Here is a 26509-nt window from a genome sequence, read left to right as displayed (position 1 = left end):
TATATGTCAATCTGTGAATAATATATCAAATCTAAAGGAGCAGCCAAGTGGTATATGGAAGAAACCTTCCAATTCATATCTTTGAAGAGACATTTCCCCTACAATAATGGTGGCCAAAATTCTTCTGCCAAGGCTTGTGCTTACACTTGTATTACAGATGGCACTGTTATTACCGTGAACTTCTCCAGTATTGTGATCCTCCCACAGTGTCTTCAATTTGCCTTTTGCTGATTTATTTGTTTAAAAGATATCAGAAACATATCAACCTTTTGATAATGGCATGATTTCCAATGTGAGCATAAGTACAAGCCTTGATGGTTGAATTTTATTCACCATCACTGATAGGACCAAACCTTCTCAAAGATGGAAATTGACAGAGTGCTATTTCCTCAAACTTCATACTCATAAATATACCTTTCCTTAGAACTGTCATAAGTTGGAGAAAGGTGTTGCATTAATTGATGATATGTTAGTAGGCTTTGAACTTTTCGTGATACCATTTACATCTAAGGTATGTTTCTGAGATGGAAATTGAATGAAGTTGAAAATAGAATACAAAAATGCATATAATTTTCAAATATTTCTGGTGACTCTATTAAAAAAATCTTCCCATAGTCTCTGCTATGCTTTAATTGATTTTTAATTATTCACTAAGTTTTTCTTCCGTACTCTTCTAGATTCAATCTGCAGATAAATGAACCACTAGGTGGCAGTGATCACAGTGTTCTGAAGTGGGAGTTACTCAAAGAGGTAACTACCATTAGGGGTAAAGGGAAGGGGTATTGCTTTCGTAAAGGCGACTACAATGGACTGAGACAGTATTTAAATTCTATACAGTGGGATCAACTGATGATATTGCCAACAGCAAATTCAAAATGGGAAGCATTCAAAGAACTTATCTTGGAAGCTACTAGGCTTTACATACCAACTAAGAAATATTGTTCAAGCTTTAGGCCTAAATGGATGTCAGATGAACTAATGAGGAATATGGCAGAGAAGAAAAATGCATGGGATACATACAAATTAACACGTGACACAGATGCCTATGATAGATACAAGTTGATCTGTAACCAAGTTACAAAGGAGGTTAGGCAAGCGAAGGCAGATTACGAGAGATCCTTGGCAAGGGATGCGAAGAAAAACAGCAAAGAGTTCTTATGTAAACTAGAAGGAAGGGGACGAATCAGATTGGTCCACTTGATATCAATGGGTCAACTGTTGATGACCCTGCTCAGGTAGCTAACAAACTAAATGAATATTTTGCATCGACATTCACACATGAGGAGTTATTCAGCGAGGGGAATGCCAGAGGTGTATTCAACTCTAGCAGTAAGCTAGAGAATCTTGTAATAACTGAGAGCAAAGTGGAGGAGAAATTGTTGAAGATAAACACAAGAAAGGCACCTGGGGTGGATGGGATCTATCCAGTTATATTAAAGGAGGCAGCAAAGGAAGTAAGCAAACCCTTAGCCATAATTATGAGAGCTTCCTTGGACTCAGGGGAGGTACCCATGGACTGGAGATGTGCAAATGTGACCCCAATTCACAAAGGAGGATCAAAGGCTGACACAAGTAATTATAGACCTGTGAGTTTAACTTCTGTTCCCAGAAAATTAATGGAGGCACTGGTTAAAGAAGCACTGCAGGATCATCCAGACAAGACTTCAGTTATAGCTAGGACACAGCATGGTTTTGTTAAGGGGAAGTCTTGCCTGACCAATTTCATTGGATACTATGATGCAGTCACAAAAGAACTGGATGCAGGGAATAACTTTGATATTATATACTTGGATCTTAGAAAGGCTTTTGATACTGTTGCACATGGAAGACTGCTGCACAAATTGGAGCAGTGTGGCATTGGAGGCAAATTGCTGCTATGGATAAAGGGGTGGTTGAGGGGGAGAAGACAGAGAGTGGTAATCAATGGACACTGCTCATCGTGGACTAATGTTATTAGTGGAGTCCCTCAGGGTTCAGTATTGGGTCCTTTATTGTTTTCTGTATTTATAAATGATATTGATGATGGTATATCAGGCTTAATGTCCAAGTTTGCAGTCGATACGAAGGTTGGCAGGGTTGTCAAGGACACTACTGACACTATGCTGCTGCAACAGGATTTGGAAAGGTTGAGCAGATGGGCTTCGGGGTGGCAAATGAAGTTTAACATTGACAAATGTAAAGTACTACATATGGGAAACAGCAACCCCAGAGCAATGTATCAACTCTGTGGTACTACACTGACAGTGGTAGAGAATGAAAGGGACCTGGGGGTGGTTGTAAAGGCAGATATGAAGTTCTCTGAGCAGTGCAGACGGGCTGCAAGAGTAGCTCATGGTGTATTGTCAATGATATATAGGAATTTTTCTAGCAGGGATAAGGAGGTGATTATTCCCTTGTATAAGGCAATGGTCAGGCCACACCTAGAGTACTGTATACAGGCCTGGAGGCCTCATTTCAAGAAGGATGTAGAGCTGCTGGAACGAGTACAGAGAAGGGCAACAAGATTGGTGAATGGGACAAAGGGGTGCTCTTACGAAGAAAGGCTTAAGTTTTGCGAATTACAGTGTCTGGAAACTAGGCACCAGCGAGGTGATCTGTTAGAGGTGTACAAAGCCTTGAATGGTTTGAGCATGCTCAATGCTGATGGGATTCTTCCTCTTGCTCAGAATAATCACCTGAGAGGGCATAAATTCAAATTGAGGAAAGACAGATGTAGGACAGATGTGTGTGGAAATTTGCCTTTAGCCAGCGGGTGGTTGGTAGGTGGAACAGACTTCCATCCCTTGTCGTGGAAGTTGATAGCCTAAATAAGTTTAAGGCTCAGCTGGACAGGTATTTCGAACGAACAGAGGGGTGAAGTGGAAGTGGTTATTTTTTATTTATTTATGTTACTTTTTTTTTTTTTTTTTTTGGCTGATGCTGCATAAGCTTGCTTTCTTGCATCAAATGCCTCTACTAATGCTAATGCTAATATTGGAATATATGTGAATTCTGGAATATTGGAATATTCAAAATTGGCATATATTCACTAATTGAGACTGCCTCATATTGTTGTTGTAATAGAACCTCAGTTTTTAAACAAATGGCAAATATATGCCTTTCGGTGATACCATTTATCTAAATGATTTTAACAATATGCATCAACCTATAGATACTGGTGTCATATATAAACGAGCCTAAGCCCAAACCTCGAGGTTGTCATCAATGAATTATACTTGATGAATTATACCTTCAAAGCATCTCAAAGACATTAATTGAATGGAGAAATGCGTATAATTTTCAGATTAGGTCCCTTTCATTTTATTTGAGTGTAATGTCTCCCGGTTGATATTTTGACTGATCCAAGTGCAGAACCTTGTATTTACTAGCATAGCTGCCATCATTTAGATCAGTTATTTAATCCATTTAGGTCAAAATCCAGAGTATGTAGTAACATACCCTGGATCTTGCTGTTAACAGATCTGCTCATCATAATATCATCAATAAATGTTGATACCAAACTGATAATACTATCATTGATATCATTTTTGTTTGGGTGTCTTAATTCAGTTGTTCTCAGGATCAGCACTTGATATTGTGTGCAGTTTTCTGAAATACTTGGATCCCATCTTATGGGATAGACAGTTATGCTCCTGGTTAGTTAGAGTATTATTATCAATAATATAAACCTTGCATTTTATGCTTTTGGCTTTTTAATTCAAATTTTATACCTTTCATTCTATTCTATTAGATGACTTGAGGAAAAGTAAGGTTCTGTTACTATCCTTTTTCTACCTCTTTTTTGCCTAATATCATCTGCTTGTTTCTCTGTACAAGCAGATGATATTACTCTGTAATATATTATGGATAGAGGCTCTTATTTTTGTATACCTTAGAGTTCATGTTTCTGTTAGCTGTCCACTAGGCTACGTGTTATTCTGCTAGTAAGCTGTTAAATTGTTTTAAAGTAAAATGTGTTTCTAAACTTGACTGGCTATGCAGCCAATCACTAGGCTACTGGTAAAAAGCAATTAGAAATGGATAGCTACAACTAATACCCCTGACGTGTTGCTGTTATGGATATTATTGTATATGTTGTACTTCCTGTCACCATAAGTAATTATGGTTTAAGTATATTGAATGGTGCAAGCCCTTAAACAACAAGCCATTAAATGTATTCTGTCAATAATTGGCCTATTTTTATGTATGTATCATATTTAATATTTTTGTTGTCTAATTTTCTTCTGTAGAACAAATGCATGCATACAGTGAAGGTGATTCAGATTTAATCCAGACAAATGTTGGACTTCTTTTAGCAATTGAGATTTCCTGAAGGAAAGGTGTAGTGTACGAGTATTATTGATGCTGTCTTACTGTGCATGCCCCCTCAGGAATTTTTTCAAATGTGTACATAGGAAATAAGTTGTGAACTAGTATTTATGTTATTCATGTATTCAGTTTTAACTCCTATACAGTGTATGTGCTAGGAGGGTACAGGTTTTGTAGCTGTTTGACCTAATTAGCTAATAAGGTTACAATAATATATGGAATTATTAAATCAAATTATATACATTAAATAAATTATTAAATACATTATTAAATACATACACTATTGGACAGTATGAATCAGAGCTGTAATACTCAATATGTTCTACGTTGATAATAATATTAGTAAATTAATAAGAGGAGTATACCTCAATATAGTATGTGGAACACTTCCGTATGATACCCTCCAGAAATTAAAACGGAAAAAACGATCACAGGAATGAAAATTTCATTCCTGTGATCACGACAGTCGGTCGAAAAGCATTGTCAGCTTCAGGAAGGAAAATCGTTTTGAATATTTTCATTAGATTCTTTTAATTGCGTTAATTTGAATTTTAATTGTTTTGAATTGATTTTGAATTGTGTTAAATTGATTATTTAATTATTTATATTTTACTCTAATTATTTAATTATTTATATTTTACTTTAATGTACCGGTAAGTTGTCGATTTTTTCGTTTTTCCGTTTTAATTTCTGGAGGGTATCATACGGAAGTGTTCCACGTACTATATTGAGGTATACTCCTCTTATTAATTTACTAATACATACACTATATACATTTTCAGTTAGGGTATATAGTGAAATAATCATCAGACTAGAAAAGCACATCTTGGTGTCAGGCCATCATTAGAACTGAATAAGTTAAAATATTTGTGACAAAGCTTGAGCTCTGTATTTCTTAGCGTTTCACATTTTGTTGATTGACATTTAGGCAGAGCATGTTGCACAGAGGAATTGTATTTGCTGAGAATATTTGTTCAAGGTGTTTGAAGTTATTAAGCTTAGAGCCTAATTGGGTGCAATGTTTCCTTCCTTCTCCTTGGGGGGGGGGGGTGCCTGTCAGAACTATGGAGATATCAGGGGTGTCAATCTCCTTCATTATGAGTTGGTACAAGGTGGTGATGTTTCTAGCAGTAACAAGTTATTTCCAAGGAATGATTTTGAGATAGTTGGTGGGTTCTGAGTAACTTTATGTAGCCATAAAAGGATTTATGAATACAGTCAGTCCTCGTATAGCACGATAGTTGTGTTCCTAGAAACCCTCGTGCAATGCAAAATCGGGCAATATAAACAACAGGCCCTATGGGAAAAATGGGGTTAGGTGCTGACCACCCAAGATTGAACACACATTTGTAACCAAAACATTACCAAATACAATAAATAATCTTAATAAAATACTTACATATTTTATTACGACTATTACGTAATAAAATATTGCTACTGCTTTTGCTTCTATCGTAAGCAAACTTGTTTTTTGTTTGATTTTCTATCCAAACAGATGATAGCCGTTCCATCTCTTCCAATTCTTTGTGTTTTAATCTAATGGATTTTAATTACACTTTGAGTTGTTCCTGCTATGAAAGTTGTTTTTATTTTCTCTGCATTCTTTGTAATTCTCGGCGTTGCCTTATTTAGGCCTGTAGCACGTGCAATATCACATGGTCTTTCATTTCGCTCAAAGCGTTTCACAATTTCATATATTTTTTTCTATCGACAGAGGCGGACTGCCATAAGCCTTACCAGGGAAACCCCGGTGGGCCGGAGGTGATTTTGGCCATAACCGCTAGTATGAAGCCACTAAAAATTTTTCCGGGTAAGAATTTTTGACCCAGTCCGCCTCTGTTTATCGATATTGGTTTGCTTTTTCTCTCTGAATCTGTACTGTCTTCACCAGGACGCTTCCTTTTCACACCTTTTAAGTATTTTACCCATTTTTAGGAAATAAAGAACAATTACAAAATAAGGAGGCATGCTTGATACCCATAAACAAAGCTGCGTGCGTGTAGCAACTGAATAAACAACACCGAAGGCCGAGACACACTATGAACACCTCACTAGCTCACATTTTACTAAAGCACATTTCTGGGGGTTACTACCAAAAAACAATAAAAATAATTTCCAGTTGCGTTTCTGCTAGTGGAATCTGTTATAAACTGGTAGTAAACTTAATCTAATTGCATTTGCGATAATACCGATAGCTGGAATTTACGCTATTATGATGAAATATGTTTCCCCTTCAATGATATAAAAAACATAAATACACTTTCAGAATCTTCTCTTCATTCCTATCGTGTTGTGTTCAGTTGGGGTGATTCTGCATTCGACTGCCATTTCTTGTAAACACAAAGGCGAATCGTGCATAAGCAAATTCGGTTCGTGTTATATACGATATCATTCCCCTATTTATAATTCGTGTATGATTGAATTCGTGTAGTGTAAACATGCGTTACACGAGGACTGACTGTATATTCAACATTGAGGAATTTCAGTAGATGACTAGTAGCACAAGGACTGTGCATATATCCTCATATAGCAGCTGTATCAGTCACAGAACTGCATGAGATGGACTGAGAAATGCTGTTACTTCATGCTGCTACACCCCCCCTCTCCTCTGCCTAATGAAAAAAGGGATTATGATGACTATTGAACACAATATCATTATTCTGTACACTAAAAATCTGTCTGCACATGAATGTCTGGGTTAATTTTAATCACTTACTGTGTGTATGTATAATTTTGAATACATTACTATGAATTCAAATATATAAGAGATTCAATTGATTGTGTGAATTCTGTTAAAATTCAGGATGTTCCTGGAAGCTCTAATGAATCTGAAAGAATTGAAATGGCACTTCCAGTTTATGTTCCACCACCAAAGGTAGCCTTTTCTAACAAAATATCTATTAGTATTAATTCACTTATATACAAGGGCAGGTCAATAAGTAATACACATCAGTATGTGATGGGGTTCCTATTCAGATCAGGTGATCAGTCAGTCACATCTGTCCATCAAAAACTACTGGCAGTCTATAGGGAGACCAGATAGTTGATCAGAGTAATGTCCATAGGTGGTGGCAATGGTTTTGGTAAGGTAATTTTGACATCAAGGACAAACCAAGAGCCGCAAAGAACTCATTGACCAATTCATACGAAATTACAGGTGCATAACTACCAGACAAGTGATGGATGCTGCAAAAATGTCAAAGGGAAGTGTTTTGACCCTCATCAGCAGACACGGGTACAGAAAAATCAGTTCTCAGTGGGTGCCTAAGCTGCTTAGGCACCCACATGTGGTGAAACATGGCCCTTCCATTATGACCCACAAACCAAACAGCAATCCATGAAATGGGCACACCGACATCGCCTGTAAACAAAAAAAATCCAAATTTTCCAAATCATCGACAAAACTTATAGCCACCTTCTTCTGGGATCAAATTGGTGTCATTTTATTGATTTCTTGTAAAGTGGAACAACCTTCAACAAAGAAAGATACATTTGAAAACGAGCGTTGGGCTGCATATCACTAATTTCTTGTCACAACTGACAAACTGGTTAAGTTAGATTTTTAATAATAAAATAAAAAAAATACAATATGAAATATACATAAATAAAGCATTAAAATAGATATAAAACAAGATAAATGCATTAAAATGCAATAAAAGTTTAAAATAAAGGAATAAAATAGTAGCTTTCAGGGCGAGGTGTCCCTTCATCAGCTAGTTAGTGTACGGAGTGTATATATATATATACATTGGTTAATATAGCAGAAGAAGACTGGGCATGATCATAAAATCACTACTCCAGCGCTAGTGATGCAGCATTACACCAGTAGCGCACATGGACATTAAAATCTTTAATCTGTCAGTCCTCCCAACAAGGGGGGGGGGGGTGCTAAAAGCCTGGCAATATATTTGGAAAGTTCATGTGGGTGTGTTACAACAAGAAACAATAGGTTGCAAGGGTTGCAATACCGTGTTTATGTTTTTTTTGGAGTCCACAAAATTGTGGAAGCTGGCAACCCATCGCACAAAGTTTTCAACATATGTTCTTGTAATCTTGTTAGAGAAACCTTGTTTTGTAATCACGTGCAAGCTGACTTTTGGATGGGGATACTACTTTGAAGGACAGACTTTGCTCTCTGCTGATGGCATTTGTACTGCCCTTGATTTGTGTTTTTACTGGTAGCATGATCATATTTAACAACTTTTTGTTTCACCAGATCCAAGGCACAGCTTTGGGTGCCCCTGTCAGTTCCGTCATAGCTAATATTGCTATGGGGGAACTTGAAGATAGTGTATTTTTGAACTTACCTGTTCCCTTTACCCTCTGGTGTTGGTATGTTGATGATGTCTTTGCTGTTGTCCCTTGGGTATCAGAAACTTGACTCCTACAGTATCTCAATTTTCTTTCACCCTTTATTCAATTTACTGTTGAGCTGGAAACAAACAATACTCTTCTTTTCTTAGACATTCTGGTCCAACATGTGGGTACATGCTTTACAACTTCCATCTTCAGAAATTTACTAATTATGGGTCTGTGCATGCTCCTGGACACTTGGGTAGTACTGTCCATACTTTGTTTACCCATGCATTCCAGTTCCATTAGTGATAGGCAATTGGAGATTTCTAAGGTAAGAATGGAGCTTTCTAATTGCGGTTATACTCCTGGTGTTCTGGATTTGCAAGTTACAAGCCTGCAATTTTTCCACTTGATCATATCCTCCTCGCGATAATGAGTTTATCTCCACTGCCTACATCCCCTACTTATCTGGGCATGTCTGAGTGTCTTGCTAGAATTTTATGCTCTTACCATATACAGTGTGTACAAGTTCCTGGTAGGAAATTATGTTCTATCATTTCCAGAGTGAAAACACATATTTCTCCTTTTCTGCGGAGCTGTTCTATTTACCGTATTATGTGTCTGAATTGTGGGATGTGTTATGTTGATGAGACTGCTGGGAGGTTAAAAGATCATGTTTTAGAGCATGAGGTGGCTCTCTGCACTGTCAACTTTGAACGCTCTGCTGTTGCTGAGCACTATTTGATCGAACAACATAACCATGATCCCTGTTGCGACATTGAAACTGTCTACTAGTCACATGATTACCACCAGCGCTCGTGGCTTGAAGCACTCCACATTGCTAGCTGCAATCATACTATGAATTGCAATAGGGGGTTCCTATACATACCATTATGGAGTCTGCCACCCTACAGTGCGATGAACATTGCCTTGCATTACTCATGTGCAATGCTGCATGACTGGCACTGGCTTTGTGATTTTATGATCATGCCCAGTCATATGTTATACAAATTTTGTATTAACCATGTAACTCAGTGCACAGTACGCTAAATTGGTGATAAAGGGATGCCTCACCCCAAAAGCTACTATTTTGTTCCTTTATTTTAATGCTTTTATCTTGTTTTATATCTATTTTAATGCTTTCTTTATGTATATTTCATATCGTATTTTATTTTAATAAAGTCTAACTTAACCAGTTTGTTGGTTGTGACAATTATAGTCTCTAGAGTTATGGGCTGTGGAAACCAAAAGGCCTGAACTGAATCGGCAGGACATTAAGTTTCATCAGGATGACGCAAGACCATATACAGCACAGATGACACTGTCAAAGATCACCCAGCTAGGATGGAGCATAATGCCTTGCCCACCCTCTAGCTGCAACCTTTCCCCCATCAAATTTTGTTTTGTTTGGTAGACTGAAATCATATCTGCATGTTTGGTGTAAATTTCAGCTGATTTTTTATCAAAGTGCATTCACATTCACTGTCTGGAGAAAATGCAGCAAATGTGGTGGTTCTTACATTGAGATGATATTTTTACAGAGTCGAAATATTGTATTTTATGTATATGAAGTATGTTTACAATATCTCAGATATTGTAATGCATTACTTATTAACCTGACTTTGTACTTATTGACCTATTCTCACATCAAAATTAATTTTCATTAAGAGAAAAAGAAATTTTTAAAACAAGTTGGCTGCAGCAAAATCAAAAAGTGAATTTTTCATATTCGTTTTTTTTTTTAACATATATATTTTAGACTTATTGATATGAATTTTTATTATACCAGCTGATATTTTTAATGAGAATTCACAAAATTATTAATAATTTAGCACTGAAAGCAACTGGTTGAATCTAAAATGAATGGTAATGTATCATATTGTGCAAAAGTTACCCATGAGCCAAAGGAATATAATTAAATAGATAAAGTGCACCAATTCATGTAATTAACTGATTAATTAATTAACTTAATTGAATGTAAGTCTCCAACAATATCTTTCTTGAAGCAGTCAGGATTAGTTGTTTAACACATAAAATAACAACTAATTTAAATGTTTAACAGGCAATCTTTAGATTGCCTGTTAAACATTTAAATAGAAATCCACAACTCGAAAAATCCTAGGTCTCTGGATTTACGATAGAGAATCCTTGTTTTTTACTTGATTTGATTCTTCTCCCTCTCATTGTCGTAATATACACTGCCCTGCCATCAATATCCGAACACCTGCATATCTACAAATAACCTTTATTTACAGAAAAACTAATATGTGCTGAAATATTTATCCTTTATGACATTGTCCAGTAATTGTGGAACACTCCCGTTTTTAGTGTCAGTAAACGCCCTCTGATATTTTTCACCATTTGACCTTCAAAGCAGCAACCAGTTTAGTTATGTTTTTTGGGCAGTCTATCCTTGCATGCACTGATGATCTAATTCATTCCATAAGTTCTCTCTGGGATTGAGGTCAGAGTTCTGGGCTGGCTAGTTCATCTTTTTGATGCTTATGTCTTAAAGTCAGTCCATCATAATGCAAAGAGTATGACATGGAGTGTTATCCTGCTGCTACAGGTATGGGCCTTCTCCAGTATGGTACCACAATGTAGGTAATGCATTATTGCCAGTACGTCTAAACAGACTGTAGCATTCATGGTTTTGTCCAAAACAACTAATGATGAACATTGAAATCTGTGCATTGTTGTGACCTCATCATAACAATGCAGAGCTTTAGACAATGTACACCTTTCTATTGGTCTATAGCAGGGGTGGCCAACAAGTCGATCGCAGCTTTAATTTTGGTCGATCATGGTACGACGAATTTTAAATAGGTATATATATATATAAAAAATAGATTAGTCAAAATCTAAATGTTATTATTATTATGCACTCCACTGCATACGCTTATTACAAATCCATTGAACCACATGACCACTCTTGTCGCTGCGCAGCCGCTAGGCTTGTCTAGTGAAAATTCACGCAGTTACATTGAAGAGAACATAGCTTATGTGTCGAATTCTTATTTGGCTTACTTAATATTAATAACTGGACAGTGCTTATAGGTTAATTTAATACCCTTTGATTTAAAATGAATACTAAGTAAAAGAGTAAAACATCATTTTCATCAAGAATGGGAACTAGCATACTTTTTTGTAATGGTGAAAGAAAAATGTTATTTGATTTGCAATGCTTCCATTGCTATACCCAAAAAAGGAAATTTAGAAAGGCACTTCAAAGGCACTTCCGTTCCATGGTAAATACCAATCAGATTTTTCGCCTAATAGTGACCTTAGAAAAAAAAAAAAAATTAAAAGAACTTAAATCCAGATTATTCGCACAACAAAATTTCTTTGTGACACGTAATTTACAAATAACTGTAGCATCATTTAAAGTGAGTCATCTCCTTGCAAAAAAGTGCAAGCCATTTTCTGATGGTCAATTCATCAAAGATGCATTTTAGAAATAACAGATTCTCTTTTTGAAAATTTTAAGAACAAAAATGGAATTAAAAGTGCCCTTCAAGACCTCCAATTATCTTGAAATATTGTGATGCGATGCATCGAAAAAATGAGTAAAAAGGTGAGCGAACAATTGCGTGCTCATATTGGTAATTGTGTGTCCTTTTCTTTACAACAGATGTCAGATATAATTCAATTGCTCGTTGTTATTCATATGGGTTTTGATGATTGTGCCACTAGAGAAGAACTGCTGGGTATGGTTTTGTTAAAAGAAAGAACTAGAGGTCGAGGTCTTGATATATTTAACGCATTCAAAACTTTTATTGAAAAAATTAAATTACCACTATTTTAGCTCATATCAATCACAACAGATGGAGCTAAAGCAATGAATGGGCATCTTAACGGATTCATTGCATTGTGCCAAAAGGATGATGATTCTCAGATTTTTTGAGTTACCACTGTATCATCCACCAACAAGTGTTAGCCAGCAAAAGATTAAATACTAAAAAAGTATTATGGACATAGCTTTCAAATTCATGAATTCCATCAGAGGATAATCTCTTAAAAGGAGACTGTTCAAAATGCACCTCGATGAAAATGAACCAGATGTGATATTACACACAGATGTGAAGTGGCTGAGTCGGAGTAAGTTTCTACAGATTTCGAAATTTGCTGAATGAAATTAAAAAAATTGTCGATCAAAGTGGAGATGATTATCAGCAGCTACAAGATACAGCTTTTTTGTGTGATCTGGCTTTTTTGGCAGATTTTACCAGTAAATTAAGTGATCTGAATTTGGAATTACAAGGAAAAAATAAAAATGTGAGTGACATGATTAGTAGTATTTCTGCATATAAATATAAATTTTTGGCAATGGCTAAGGATCTCATAGAAAAAAAAATTCGACCATTTTCCAAATATGTAAGATCATTTGCAAAAGTATCCTGTTTTTGAATTTAATAGTGAGAAATATGTTTCTGAAATTGAGAAAGTTGTGGATGATTTTGAAATCAGATTCAGTGATTTTAAAACAATTGAAGACATTGTTCAATATATTTCTTGTCCATTTAAGGTCGACTAAGATATGAAACAAATTGCAGAAAAAAATTGCTGAGATTTTTCACACTGAGAAAATATTACTTTAAAATGAAATTATTACATTGTGAAACAATATCTTCCTAAAAGCCAGGTCATCAGAAAAAGACTTTTGGAAATAAATTTGCCAAGAAAAGTACTGTAAAAAAAATGCAGTGAATTTTTAAATTCCTGTTTTGGTTCCATATATCTATGTGAATTGGCCTTTTCATATTTGAAACAAACAAAAAAAAAAAAGATGAAGAATCGCTCTACTCTTATGGACTTGCATACAGAAGGCTCTTTATGATTGGCCTTATCACAGTATATCCCCGATTTTGAAAGCTTGGCGGATAACATTAAGACACACACTTCACATAAATTAAAAATGTAAATACGTATGAATTTAAAATAAGAATTCTGAATTGTATTTAATTTTAAAATTTTTATAAACAACATTTTTCAATGTGTTGATTAACCTTTTTAACCATGTGCAATGAAGTTCTTGAGATGGTAGATCGCGGCACATTTCGAAAAAAAAAAGTTGATCACATCATAAATTAAGTTGGCCACCCCTGGTCTATAGAATGCACACCTTGCCATTGGTCCAAGAATGGTGGGCCTTAAACCAAGCTTAGACAGCTTGTGGCATTAGTCAGTGTGATTAGTGGCTTGTGGATGGGTGCTGACTTGTCCAAATCGTCTCGCTGAGGGCCTCTGTGTGCTGTAACAGTGTCAACCTGCATTCCAAGTTGCTGATTCTTTGGATGGGTTTCCTGCCATGTCTGTCAGCTTTGGAGGTTTTCTGGCTGTCTTGTGTTCACTGCCAATCCACTTCCATTTCCAGATCATATCACATCAATTGTCAGTATAGGGATCTTCAGTGCCATTGAAATGTCATTAACTTTAAAGACCAATTGCTTATGCGACCCTATATTATCATTCTGCACTGGAAGTCATATGACTCTGTCATTCACTGTATCTTGCATTCACAGGCATACTGCTGCCTCCTCAAAGGCCTACAAGCATATTTATGGTTGTCTGGCAGATGGTGCTTGGGTAAGATGTGACCAACTATTAATGGAGTGGGGTCCAAATATTAATGGGGGGCAGTGTAGTTGGTGACAAAAAATTTCTCAATATTTTTGCAAAAATTTGGTTTTTTGCCATATTTTCCTTTCACAAACAAGAAAACTATATTAAAATTAGATTATTTTTTAATAATAGGTTTTTTCTCTATTGTACAGTTATTTTACATTATTTGTCTAGTGAAGCTAATTAACAATGTTTTTCAGTAAGATACCAAAGAAATATGATGTAAAATTTCAGAAGACAAGATTTTCCATGTATTGTAAAATCTGAAAAAAAAAAAAAAAAAAAAAAAAAGGTAACATGTTTGCCTTGTGTACTGTATGCAGATGTGATTTTTCACTATCAAGTGGCAAAGTATGATGTAATCAGACATTTGCAAACAAGTGTGCATAACAACAGCATGCAATGCATAGAAAGAAATGAAAACATAACTGTTGCATTTCATGGTGATGATGTCATACGTGTATGCTGAATGTTTATTTGAATCTTTGGTCATAGAAAATAACCTTCCTCTGAATTGCATTGATCGTGCAGGTATGTTGATCAGAAATATGTTTCCCAATAGTGAAATATCAAAAAATTATGGCTGTGGAAGAGATAGGGATGGCTCTGAAATGTGGGTCACTTTTAGTTGCTACAGATGGCAGTAATCAGTGATTGCAAGCTGTATCCCACTGTGGGGACCTTTAATTAAAAAAAAAAAAAAATGTAAAAATGAAGGCAGTGCTCTCAGTACCAGCATTGGAGATGATGCTACAGGGTACATTGGTCATCTTATGAACAATCTCACAGCATCTGAATTTCTTCAAAAACCTGTCTGGCACTTAGTGTCAGTTATGCTCCTGTTATGGCAGACCTAAAAACTGGAGTAGAAAGTATATTAAAAGAGAAGATTGACACTTGGTGGTAATAGGCTGCCCTTGTCATCTTATTAATTTGTGTGCTGAAAAGAGCTGCATACTTTCCAATGAAAGTGGATGAATACAATGTAATCTTGATATAACATACCTCAATTTCAGATATATTGCAGGTATGATCAAGTAGTAGTAGTAATGGCAAATGAAGCAAGAAAGCAAGCTTATATAGCATCAGCCAAAAAAAAAAAAAATCGCATGTGTATCCTGTACGCACGAAAGATGTTTTACGTGCAAACATCTTTGACGACACCTACTAAATTTCGAACAGCTAGAATTGAAATCATGAATGATGCAATTTATGCTCACACCCGCTACTTACTTTACTGAATCGTTAGTGATAAAGATTTAAATTTAAAATTGAGAAAGGAGTTTGACAAGGAGACACAATATCTCTGAAGTTGTTTACTGCTGCCCTTGAGGAAGCTTTCAGAAGATTAGACTGGTTGCAGAAAGGAGTCAATATGAATGGAGAGTACCTAAACCATTTACAATTTGCAGATGACATTGTGGTCATAAGCCACGATCCCAAAGAATTAGAGGAAAATCTTAATCAGTTATGCAGAGTTAGTAAGGATTTTGAACTAAAGATGAATATGGCTAAAACAAAAAGTAATGATGAACAAGTATGCTACAGAAAGGGATATAATGATTACGGAAGCAGTAATTGAAAAGGTGGAGTCATATACTTATCTGGGACAAGTAATTAGTTGTAATAATGATAAATGGCTGGAAGTCAAGAGAAGAATTAATTTTGGATGGATAGCATTCGATAAGAAGAGAAACACATGGATTAGGCAGAAAACACAAATAAAGGACATTCTTATCAAAAGTAAAGAACTGAAATGGACTTGGACAGAAGACACACATAGCTCAAAGATATGATGACAGATGGACTAAGAAAATAACAGAATGGTATGCAAGAGGAGCTAGAAGAAAACCTGGAAGACAACAATAGAGATGGACAGATGAAATTCATGAGTTTGTGGGTAGTAAATGGATGGCCATTGCACAAAACAGAAGGAACTGGAAAGTTGCTGGAGAGGCCTTCATCCTGCAGTGGATTGAAAATGGCTGATGATGATAGTGATAAATAGGATACACACACCCACTGCTTACTCCACCGAATCAACATTTGGAAGAGGTTAGGCTAATAGCCTAATTACCCATTTGATTGTAGCCATTTGTTGAATAGTATGATTGCAACAATACAAGTATTTGTATTGTTACAATCATAGTATCACGTTGGATCATGCTGCATAAGCTCATACACTTGCTTTCTTGCATCACATGCCACTGCTACTACTACTCTGTCATGCTTTGTCACAAATTACACATGCGCTGCATGTGTAATTTGCAACAAAGCATGACAGAGTAATATGATCTCATGAAGGATCTCAACTAGTACAAGCACAAGATGATAATGCTGCACACTGAATTTCACAATGAGGAAACAGAGGTACTGTCAGAGATGAAATATGTCAAGAACTGCGATGACAATGCAGAGCTCAAACTAGATCATAAATTGTATGAACCAAACTTGGACATTCTTAAAACGATTGAAATATGTAAGATGACGTGTCAAGACGATGATGTTGAACCTGATGAAGCATGCGGCAATGACCTGCATAGTCTTGTAACGTGACTGTGAGCAGAAGACCCCTTTCTAAACTTTTACAATCATCCAAACAGCAAGATGAATGAGGATATAGTTCGCCACACTCGACTGACTCAGCGCAATTGCAAAGAAATGCAAAAACTTGATGATCAACAAGGACTTCTGCAACTTAATGAGAATGGCCAATGACAAGCAAAAGATTATACTCATACATGTAATTTGGGGTCTGTTATCTCCCAATCACAAACCGATTCAAATATTCTTGACCAGCCCAGCTGGTTGCAGAAAAATGTTTACGATTCACCTCTTGATGGAAATATACAACCATTTCAGGAATACAGATGGGTACTGCAATGCCTACATTACATGTACTTCAAATGGTAAGACTAAAGTGCATGTAATTTAATGGTCTTGGATGTGCTCAGAGCTGGTTTATGCCAGCTCTGAGCATATCCAGCAACTCCTCTCCCGAATCCACTTTTCTTTGTTATGAAATGGAAATGACGTCATTTACGCATCGCAAAACCGTGACAAACTGATTTTACTGCCTTCTGAAATTTAGTAGGTGCTGAAAAATATGTTTACATATCAAAAACAGTTCACCCACGATACCCTCCAAGAATTTGACTAGTTTGACCCCCTAGTTCTCCCTTGAATTTATTTAATCCATCCAATTTCACAACAACAGATGGAAGCCTGTTTCAACAATCAATCACCCGCTGGCTGAAGGCAAACTTCGCACATCTATCCTGCAACCATCTTTCCTCAACTTGAATTTGTGCTCCCTTGTGTGTAGTCTCAGCAAGAGGAAGAATACCATTAACATTCAGCTTACTCAATACAGTTAAGGCTTTAAATACCCCGATCAGATTTCCCTGTAGGTGCCTGATCTCAAGACACTACAATTTGCAAAACTGAAGCCTCTCTAGGTAAGAGCACGCTTTTGTTCCTGTCACCAGTCTGATTGCCCTTCACTGCCTGTTCCAGCAGATCTACATCCTATATAAAGTGAGACCTCCAAACCTGTATACAGTACTGAAGATGTGGCCTAACCATGGCCTTATATAAAGGGATAATCACCTCCTTATCCCTGCTAGCAAAGTTTCTGTATATCATTGACAAAACCCCATGAGCTGTTCTGGCAGCATGGCTGCACTGCTCAGAGAATTTCATATGTGACTGCACAATTACCCCCAGATCTTTTTCATTCTGCACTAATCTGAGTGTAGCACTACACTCAGAGGTTAGGCAAGCAAAAGTAGTTGATAAGTTACTCTGGTGTTACTGCTATCCCTGTGCAGTACCTTACATTTGTCAATGTTAAAGTTCAACTGCCATTTCTCAGCCCCATCGACTCAATTTTCCTAGATCTTGTTGCAGTAGCTCACCATGATGACTACTGGTAACCACCCTGCCAACCTATGTATCATCTGCAAACTTAGACATTAAGACTGATATACTTTCATCAATAGCATTGATGAATATTGAAAACAGTGATGGACCCAGCACTGAACCCCGGGAAACTCCACTAATAACATTAGTCTGTGAAGAGCAGTGCCCATTAATAACCTCCCTGTGTTCTTCCATAGCTGTAACTTTCCCTTAATGCCACATTGTTCCAGTTTGTACAGCAGTCTTTTATGTGTAACAGTATCAAAATCCTTTCTGAAATCTAAGTATATGATGTCAGAATTATTTTTTGCATACAGTTCCTTGATCACTGCATCATAGTAACCTATCAGATTGGTTAGACAAGTCCACCCCTTAAAAAATCCATGCTGTAATTGCAGTATAATTGCATGCCTGTCCAGATGGCCCTGCATTATTTCTTTAACCGGTGATTCCATTATTTTCCCTGGAACAGATATTAAGCTAACAGGTCAGTAATTAATCACATCGCCTTTTGATTCCTCTTTATGAATTGGGGATATATTTGCACTTCTCCAATTCACAGGGACCTCCAACAAATCCAAGAATGCTCTCATAATTAATGGCTAAGGGTTTGCTTACGTCCTTTGATGCCTCCCTTAATATAGTTGGAAAGATTTCATCCATTGTGCCTTTTTTATGTCCATCCTAAACAATTTCTCCTCCACTTTACTTTCAGTTTTCACAAGGTCATTTAGATCATCATTAGAGTATGATAAACTTTTGGCATCGCTTTCCCTAAAGAATTTCTCATGTGTGAATGTAGATGCAAAATACCTATTCAATTTGTCTGCAATACGAGCAGGGTCATCAATAGTTTTACCCACAGAGATCAAGTGGCCCAGTGTGATTCAACCCCTTCCTTCTACTGTAAATATAAGCATAGAAGTCTTTGCTGTTTTTCTTTGCATTCTTTGCCAGCAACTTCTCATAATCTACCTTAACTTGCCTAACCTCCTTTGTGACTTGATTACAGGCTAAATTATATCTAACGTAGGCTTCTGTATTACCTGATAATTTATATACATTTCATGCACTTTTCTTCTCTGTCACAAGTCTCAACAGTTCATCCGACATCTATTTAGGCCTAAACCTTGAACAATCTAGCATTCCCCATTGTAAGCAAGTTACAAAGGAGGTTAGGCAAGCGAAAGTAGATTATGAGAAATCCTTGGCAAACGATGCAAAGGGGAACAAGAAAGACTTCTTTACTTATGTAAACTGTGAAGAAAAATGCATGGGATGCATATAAATTATCAAGCGACTCAGAAGCCTATGGCAGATATAATCTAGTCTGTAATCAGGTCACAAAAGAGGTTAGGCAGGCAAAGGCAGATTATGAGAAATCCTTGGCAAAAGATGCTAAGAAAAACAGCAAGGATTTCTTTACTTAATATAAACTGTAAAAGGAAGGGGATGAATCTGATTGGTCCACTTGACATCGATGGTTCAACTGTTGACGATCCTGCTCAGACAGCAAACAAACTGAATGAGTATTTTGCATTGACATTCACACTTGAGGAATTATTAAGGTTTGAAAATGGCAGAAGGTTATCAAATTGTAGCAGGATACTTAATGATTTTGTAATAACTGAGAGCAAAGTGGAGGAGAAATTGTTGAAGTTAAACATAAGAAAAGCACCTGGGGTGGATGGGATCTATCCAGTTATATTAAAGGAGACGGCAAAGCAACTAAGCAAACCCTTAGCCATAATTATGAGAGCATCATTGGACTCAGGGAAGGTTCCCACAGACTGGAGATGTGCAAATGTATCCCCAATTCACAAAGGGGGGATCGAAGGGTGACACGAGTAATTACAGACCAGTTAGTTTAACTTCTGTTCCGGGTAAAATAATGGAGTCACTGGTTAAAGATGCATTGCAGGATCATCTAGACAAGACTGCAGCAATAATTCAGACACAACATGGGTTTGTTAAGGGAAAGTCTTGTCTGACAAATTTGATAGGATATTATGATGTGGTTACAAAGGAACTGGATGCAAAAAATAATTTTGATATCATATATTTGGATTTCAGGAAAGCTTTTGAGACTGTTGCGCATGGAAGACTATTGTACAAATTGGAGCAGAATGCTATTAAGGGTAAGTTGCTACAATGGATAAAAGGATGGTTAAGTGGGAGAAGACAGAAGGTGGTAATCAATGGGTGCTGCTCTTCGTGGACTAATGTAATTAGTGGAGTCCCACAGGGTTCGGTTTTGGGTCCACTGTTGTTTTGTATATTTATCAATGATATTGATGAAGGTATATCAGGTTTAATGTCGAAGTTTGCAGGTGATACAAAGGTTGGCAGGGTTGTTAATGACAGTAATGGCAGTGTGCTACTGCAACAGGATCTAGATAATTTGGGCAGATCGGCTAAGAAGTGGCAACTGAAGTTTAACCTTGACAAATGCAAAGTACTGCATATGGGTAGAAGTAACCCCAGAGAAACGTACCAACTGTGTGGTACTACACTTAAGGTGGTAGAAAATGAAAAAGACCTGGGAGTAATTGTGCAGTCAGATATGAAATTTTCTGAGCAATGCAGACAGGCTGCCAGGGCAGGTCATGGGGTTTTGTCAATTATATATAGGAATTTTGCTAGCAGGGAGAAGGAGGTGATTGTCCCTCTGTATAAGGCAATTGTCAGGCCATGCCTTGAGTACTGCGTACAGGTCTGGAGGCCTCATTTTAGGAAGGATGTAGATTTACTTGAGCGTGTACAGTGAAGGGCAACAAGATTGGTGAGGGGAATGAAGGGATCCTCTTAACAAGAGAGGGTTAAGTTCTGCAAATTGCAGTAGCTGGAGACTAGGCAACTGCGCGGTGATCTGATTGAGGTGTATAAGGCCTTGAATAGGTTGAGCACGCTGAATTCTAATGGGATCCTTCCACTTGTTCAGTTTACGAACCTAAGGGGGCATAAATTCAAATTAAGAAAAGACAGATGTAGAATAGATGTGTGAAAATTTGCCTTTAGCCAGCGGGTGGTTAATTGCTGGAACAAACATCGATCTGTCGTTGTGGAAATTGATAGGTTGAATAAATTTAAGGAGGAACTGGACAGGCATTTGGAGGGAATGGTGTCATTTTTTTTTTTTTTTTTTTTTGTGGCTGATGCTGCATAAGCTCATACATTTGCTTTCTTGCATCACATGCCACTACTACTACTACTAAACTCTAGAAGGAAGGGGATGAATCAGATTGGTCCACTTGATATTGCTGGTTCAATTGTTGATGATCCTACTGAGATAGCTGACAAACTGAATGAATATTTTGCATCTTCATTGGATGATTGTTTTCTACATCAGCATGTTCGGGAGGCAACTAGAGGGAGGAATACTCTTGATTTGATTATCAGCAGTGATTCTTCATGCATTAGGAATCTGAAGATAAATGAACCACTAGGTGGCAGTGATCACAGTGTGCTGAAGTGGGATTTACGCAAAGAGGTAACTATCATTAGGGGTAAAGGGAAGGGTTATTGCTTTCGTAAAGGCGACTATGATGGACTGAGACAGTATTTAAATTCTATACAGTGGGACCAACTGATGATGTTACCAACAGCAAATGCAAAATGGCATGCATTCAAAGAACTTATCTTGGAAGCTACTAGGCTTTACATACCAGATAAGAAATATTGTTCAAGGTTTAGGCCTAAATGGATGTCAGATGAACTGATGAGGCATATGGCAGAGAAGAAACATGCATGTTATACATACAAATTAACACATGACACAGAAGCCTATGATAGATACAAGTTGATCTGTAACCAAGTTACAAAGGAGGTTAGGCAGGCGAAGGCAGATCATGAGAAATCTTTGGCAAGGGATACAAAGAAAAACAGCAAAGAGTTCTTTACTTATGTAAACTCTAGAAGGAAGGGGATGAATTAGATTGGTCCACTTGATATCGATGGGTCAACTGTTGATGATCCTGCTCAGGTAGCTAACAAACTAAATGAATATTTTGCATCGACGTTCACACATGAGGAGTTATTTAGCAAGGGGAAAGCCAGAGGTGTATTCAACTCTAGTAGTAAGCTAGAGAATCTTGTAATAACTGAGAGTAAAGTGGAGGAGAAATTGTTGAAGATAAACACAAGAAAGGCACCCGGGGTGGATGGGATCTATCCAGTTATATTAAAGGAGGCAGCAAAGGAAGTAAGCAAACCCTTAGCCATAATTATGAGAGCTTCCTTGGACTCAGGGGAGGTACCCACAGACTGGAGATGTGCAAATGTCACCCCAATTCACAAAGGAGGATCAAAGGCTGACACAAGCAATTATAGACCTGTGAGTTTAACTTCTGTTCCAGGAAAATTAATGAAGGCACTAGTTAAAGAAGCACTGCAGGATCATTTAGACAAGATTTCAGCTATAGCTCGGACACAGAATGTTTTGTTAAGGGGAAGTCATGCCTGACCAATTTGATTGGATACTATGATGCAGTCACAAAGGAACTGGATGCAGGGAATAACTTTGATATTATATACTTGGATCTTAGAAAGGCTTTTGATACTGTTGCACATGGAAGACTGCTGCACAAATTGGAGCAGTGTGGCATTGGAGGCAAATTGCTGCTATGGATAAAGGGGTGGTTGAGGGGGAGAAGACAGAGAGTGGTAATCAATGGACACTGCTTGTCATGGACTAATGTTATTAGTGGAGTCCCTCAGGGCTCAGTGTTGGGTCCATTATTGTTTTCTGTATTCATAAATGATATTGATGAGGGTATATCAAGCTTAATGTCGAAGTTTGCAGACGATACAAAGGTAGGCAGGGTTGTCAAGGACACTAATGACACTATGCTGCTGCAACAGGATCTGGAAAGGTTGAGCAGATGGGCTGAGAGGTGGCAAATGAAGTTTAACATTGACAAATGTAAAGTACTACACATGGGAAACAGCAACCCCAGAGCAACGTATCAACTCTGTGGTACTACACTGACAGTGGAAGAGAATGAAAGGGACCTGGAGGTGGTTGTGCAGGCAGATATGAAGTTCTCTGAGCAGTGCAGACGGGCTGCAAGAGTAGCTCATGGTGTATTGTCAATGGTATATAGGAATTTTTCTAGCAGGGATAAGGAAGTGATTATTCCCTTGTATAAGGCAATGGTCAGGCCACACCTAGAATACTGTATATAGGTCTGGAGGCCTCATTTCAAGAAGGATGTAGAGCTGCTGGAACGCATACAGAGAAGGGCAACAAGATTAGTGAATGGAACAAAGGGGTGCTCTTATGAAGAAAGGCTTAAGTTTTGCAAATTACAGTGTCTGAAGACTTGGCACCAGCGAGGTGATCTGATAGAGGTGTATAAGGCCTTGAATGGTTTGAGCATGCTCAGTGCTGATGGGATTCTTCCTCTCGCTCAGAATAATCACCTGAGAGGGCATAAATTCAAATTGAGGAAAGACAGATGTAGGATAGATGTGCGGAAATTTGCCTTTAGCCAGCGGGTGGTTGGTTGGTGGAACAGACTTCCATCCCTTGTTGTGGACGCTGATAGCCTAAATAACTTTAAGGCTCAGTTGGACAGGTATTTTGAACGAACAGAGGGGTGAAGTGGAAGTGGGTTTTTTTTTTTTTTTTGGCTGATGCTGCATAACCTTGCTTTCTTGCATCAAATGCCTCTACTAATGCTAATGCTAATCTTCATTCACACATGAGGAATTCTGTAGGGATGTGCAGGCCAGAAGTTTATCAAACTTATAACTGACAGCAAAGTGGAGGAGAAATTTATGAAGTTGAACACAAGAAAGGCACCTGGGGTGGGTGGGATCTATCCAGTTATATTAAATGAGGCAGCAAAGGAAGTAAGCGAACCAAACCCTTAGCCATAATTATGAGAGCTTCCTTGGACTCAGTGGATGTCTTCATCGACTAGAGATGTCCCCAATTCACAAAGAGGGATCAAATGGCGACATGAGTAATTACAGACCTGTTAGTTTAAATTCTGTTCCAGGGTAAACAATGGAGTCACTGGTTAAAGAAGCACTGCAGTATCATCTAAAGAAGACTGCAGTTATAGTCCATACACAGCATGGGTTAAGGGAAAGTCTTGTTTGACCAATATGATTTGATACTATGATGTGGTCACAAAAATAAACTGGATGCAAAAAATAATTTTCATATAATATACTTGGATTTTAAGAAAGCTTTTGATACTGTTGCACATGGAAGACTGCAGTTCAAATTGTAGCATTATGGCATGTTGCTGCTACGGATAAAAGGATGGTTAGCATTAGTAGAGGCATATGATACAAGAAAGCAAGCTTATGCAGCATTAGCCAAAAAAAAAAAAAAAAAAACCCTCCCATTTCACCCCTCCATTCATTCTAAATGCCTGTCCAGCTCAGCCTTAAATTTATTTAGGTTGGTTGGTTGGGTGATTGGGGATTTATTTGGCGCATCAGCATCTATGGCCATAGTGCGCCAATTTATTTAGGCTATCAACTTCCACAAAAAAAGATTGAAGTCTGATCCACCAATCAACCACCAGCTGGCTAAAGGCAAATTTCCGCACATCTATTCTACAACTGTCTCCTCAATTTGAAACTATGCCCCCTCAGGTTCTTAAGCAAGAGGAAGAATCCCATCAGCACTCAGCTTACTTAACCCATGCACCTCAATCAGCCTTATACACCTCAATCAGATCACCTTGCAGGTGCCTACTTTCCAGGCACTGCAATTTGCAGAACTTAAGCCTTTCTTGGTAAAAGTACCCCTTTCTTCCCCTCACCAATCTTGTTGCCCTTCTTTGTATTGATTCTAGCAACTCTACATCCTTCCTAAAATAAGGTCTCCAGACCTGTACACAGTACTCTAGGTGTGGCCTGGCCATTGCCTTGTACAACAGGATAATCAGCTCCCTGTCACTGCTAGCAAAATTCCTCTATATTATTGACAAGACCCAATGACCTGCCCTGGCAGCCCATCTGCTCAGCAAACTTCATATTTGACTGCACAATTATCCCCAGGTCTTTTTCACTTTCGACTTCCCTGAGTGTGGTACCACACAGTTGGTAAATTTCTTTTGGGTTATTGCTACCCATATGTAGTACTTTGCATTTGCCAATGTTAATCTTCAGTTGCCACTTCTCACCCCATTTATCCAACTTATCTATATCCAGTTAGCATTAGTAGAGGCATACGATACAAGAAAGCAAGCTTATGCAGCAAAAAAAAAAAAAAACCCTCCCATTTCATCCCTCCTTCGTTCCAAATGCCTCTCCGGCTCAGCCTTAAATTTATTTAGGCTATTAGCTTCCACAACAAAAGATGGAAGCCTGTTCCACCAATCAACTATCTGCTGGCTAAAGGAAAATTTCGGCACATCTAATCTACAACTATCTTTCCTCAATTTGAAACTGTCCCCCCTCAGATTCTTAGTCTGAGCAAGACAAAGAATCCCATCAGCATTCAGCTTGCTCATCCCATTCAAGGCCTTTTTACACCTCAATCAGAACACCTCGCAGGTGCCTACTTTCCAGGCGCTGCAATTTGCAGAACTTAAGACTTTCTTGGTAAGAGCACCCCTTTGTTCCCCTCACCAATCTTGTTTCCTTTCTTTTTATTTGTTCTAGCAACTTTACATCCTTTCTAAAATAAGGTCTCCAGACCTGTACACAGTACTCTAGGTGTAGCCTGACCATTGCCTTGAATAACGGGATTATCACCTGCCTGCACTGCTCAGCAAACTTCATATTTGGCTGCCGAATTACCCCCAGGTCTTTTTCACTTTCCACTTCCCTGAGTGTAGTACCACCCAGTTGGTACGTTTCTCTTCGGTTATTGCTCCCCATATGCAGTATTTTGCATTTGTCAATGTTAAACTCCAGTTGCCACTTCTCAGCCCATTTTCCCAACTTATCTAGATCCATTTGGAGTAGCATACTGTCATTACTGTTTTAACAACCCTGCAAACCTTTGTATCATCTGCAAATTTGGACATTAAACCTGATGTACTTTCATCAATATCATTTATCAATGATATTGATGAAAATATAATCAGGTTTAAAAGTATATCATTGTTGTTTTGCATATTTATCATTGATAAATATGCAAAACAACAATGGGCCTAACACCGGACCCTGGGGAACTCCACTAATAACATTTGTCCACGAAGAGCAGGGTCCATTTATTACTACTATCTGTTGTCTCCCACTCAACCATCCCTTTATCCATTGTAGCAGCTTACCCTTGATACCATACCTCTCCAATTTGTACAACAGTCTTCCATATGCAACAGTATCAAAAGCTTTCCTGAAATCCAAGTATATGATATCAAAATTATTTTTGGCATTCAGTTCCTTTCTGACCACA

At 37.7% G+C, this 26509-nt stretch overlaps 1 protein-coding gene across 2 annotated transcripts in view; it reads left to right on the top strand.

Annotated features, from left to right (window-relative positions):
* The window catches only part of LOC150090760 (glucosidase 2 subunit beta-like), a 213876-nt gene that overhangs the window by 110670 nt on the left and 76697 nt on the right, over positions 1-26509 (top strand). For both annotated transcript variants that reach the window (XM_090372539.1, XM_090372533.1), the window contains exon 11: positions 7112-7183. In XM_090372539.1, the coding sequence (XP_090228665.1) occupies positions 7112-7183 (72 nt within the window). The remainder of the gene's footprint in view (positions 1-7111; positions 7184-26509) is intronic.

This window comes from Mastigoproctus giganteus, chromosome 1 (genome assembly GCF_048544385.1).
Source record: "Mastigoproctus giganteus isolate SK-2022 chromosome 1, ASM4854438v1, whole genome shotgun sequence".
NCBI lineage: Eukaryota > Metazoa > Arthropoda > Arachnida > Uropygi > Thelyphonidae > Mastigoproctus > Mastigoproctus giganteus.
This window is presented reverse-complemented; position numbering and strand designations above follow the sequence as displayed.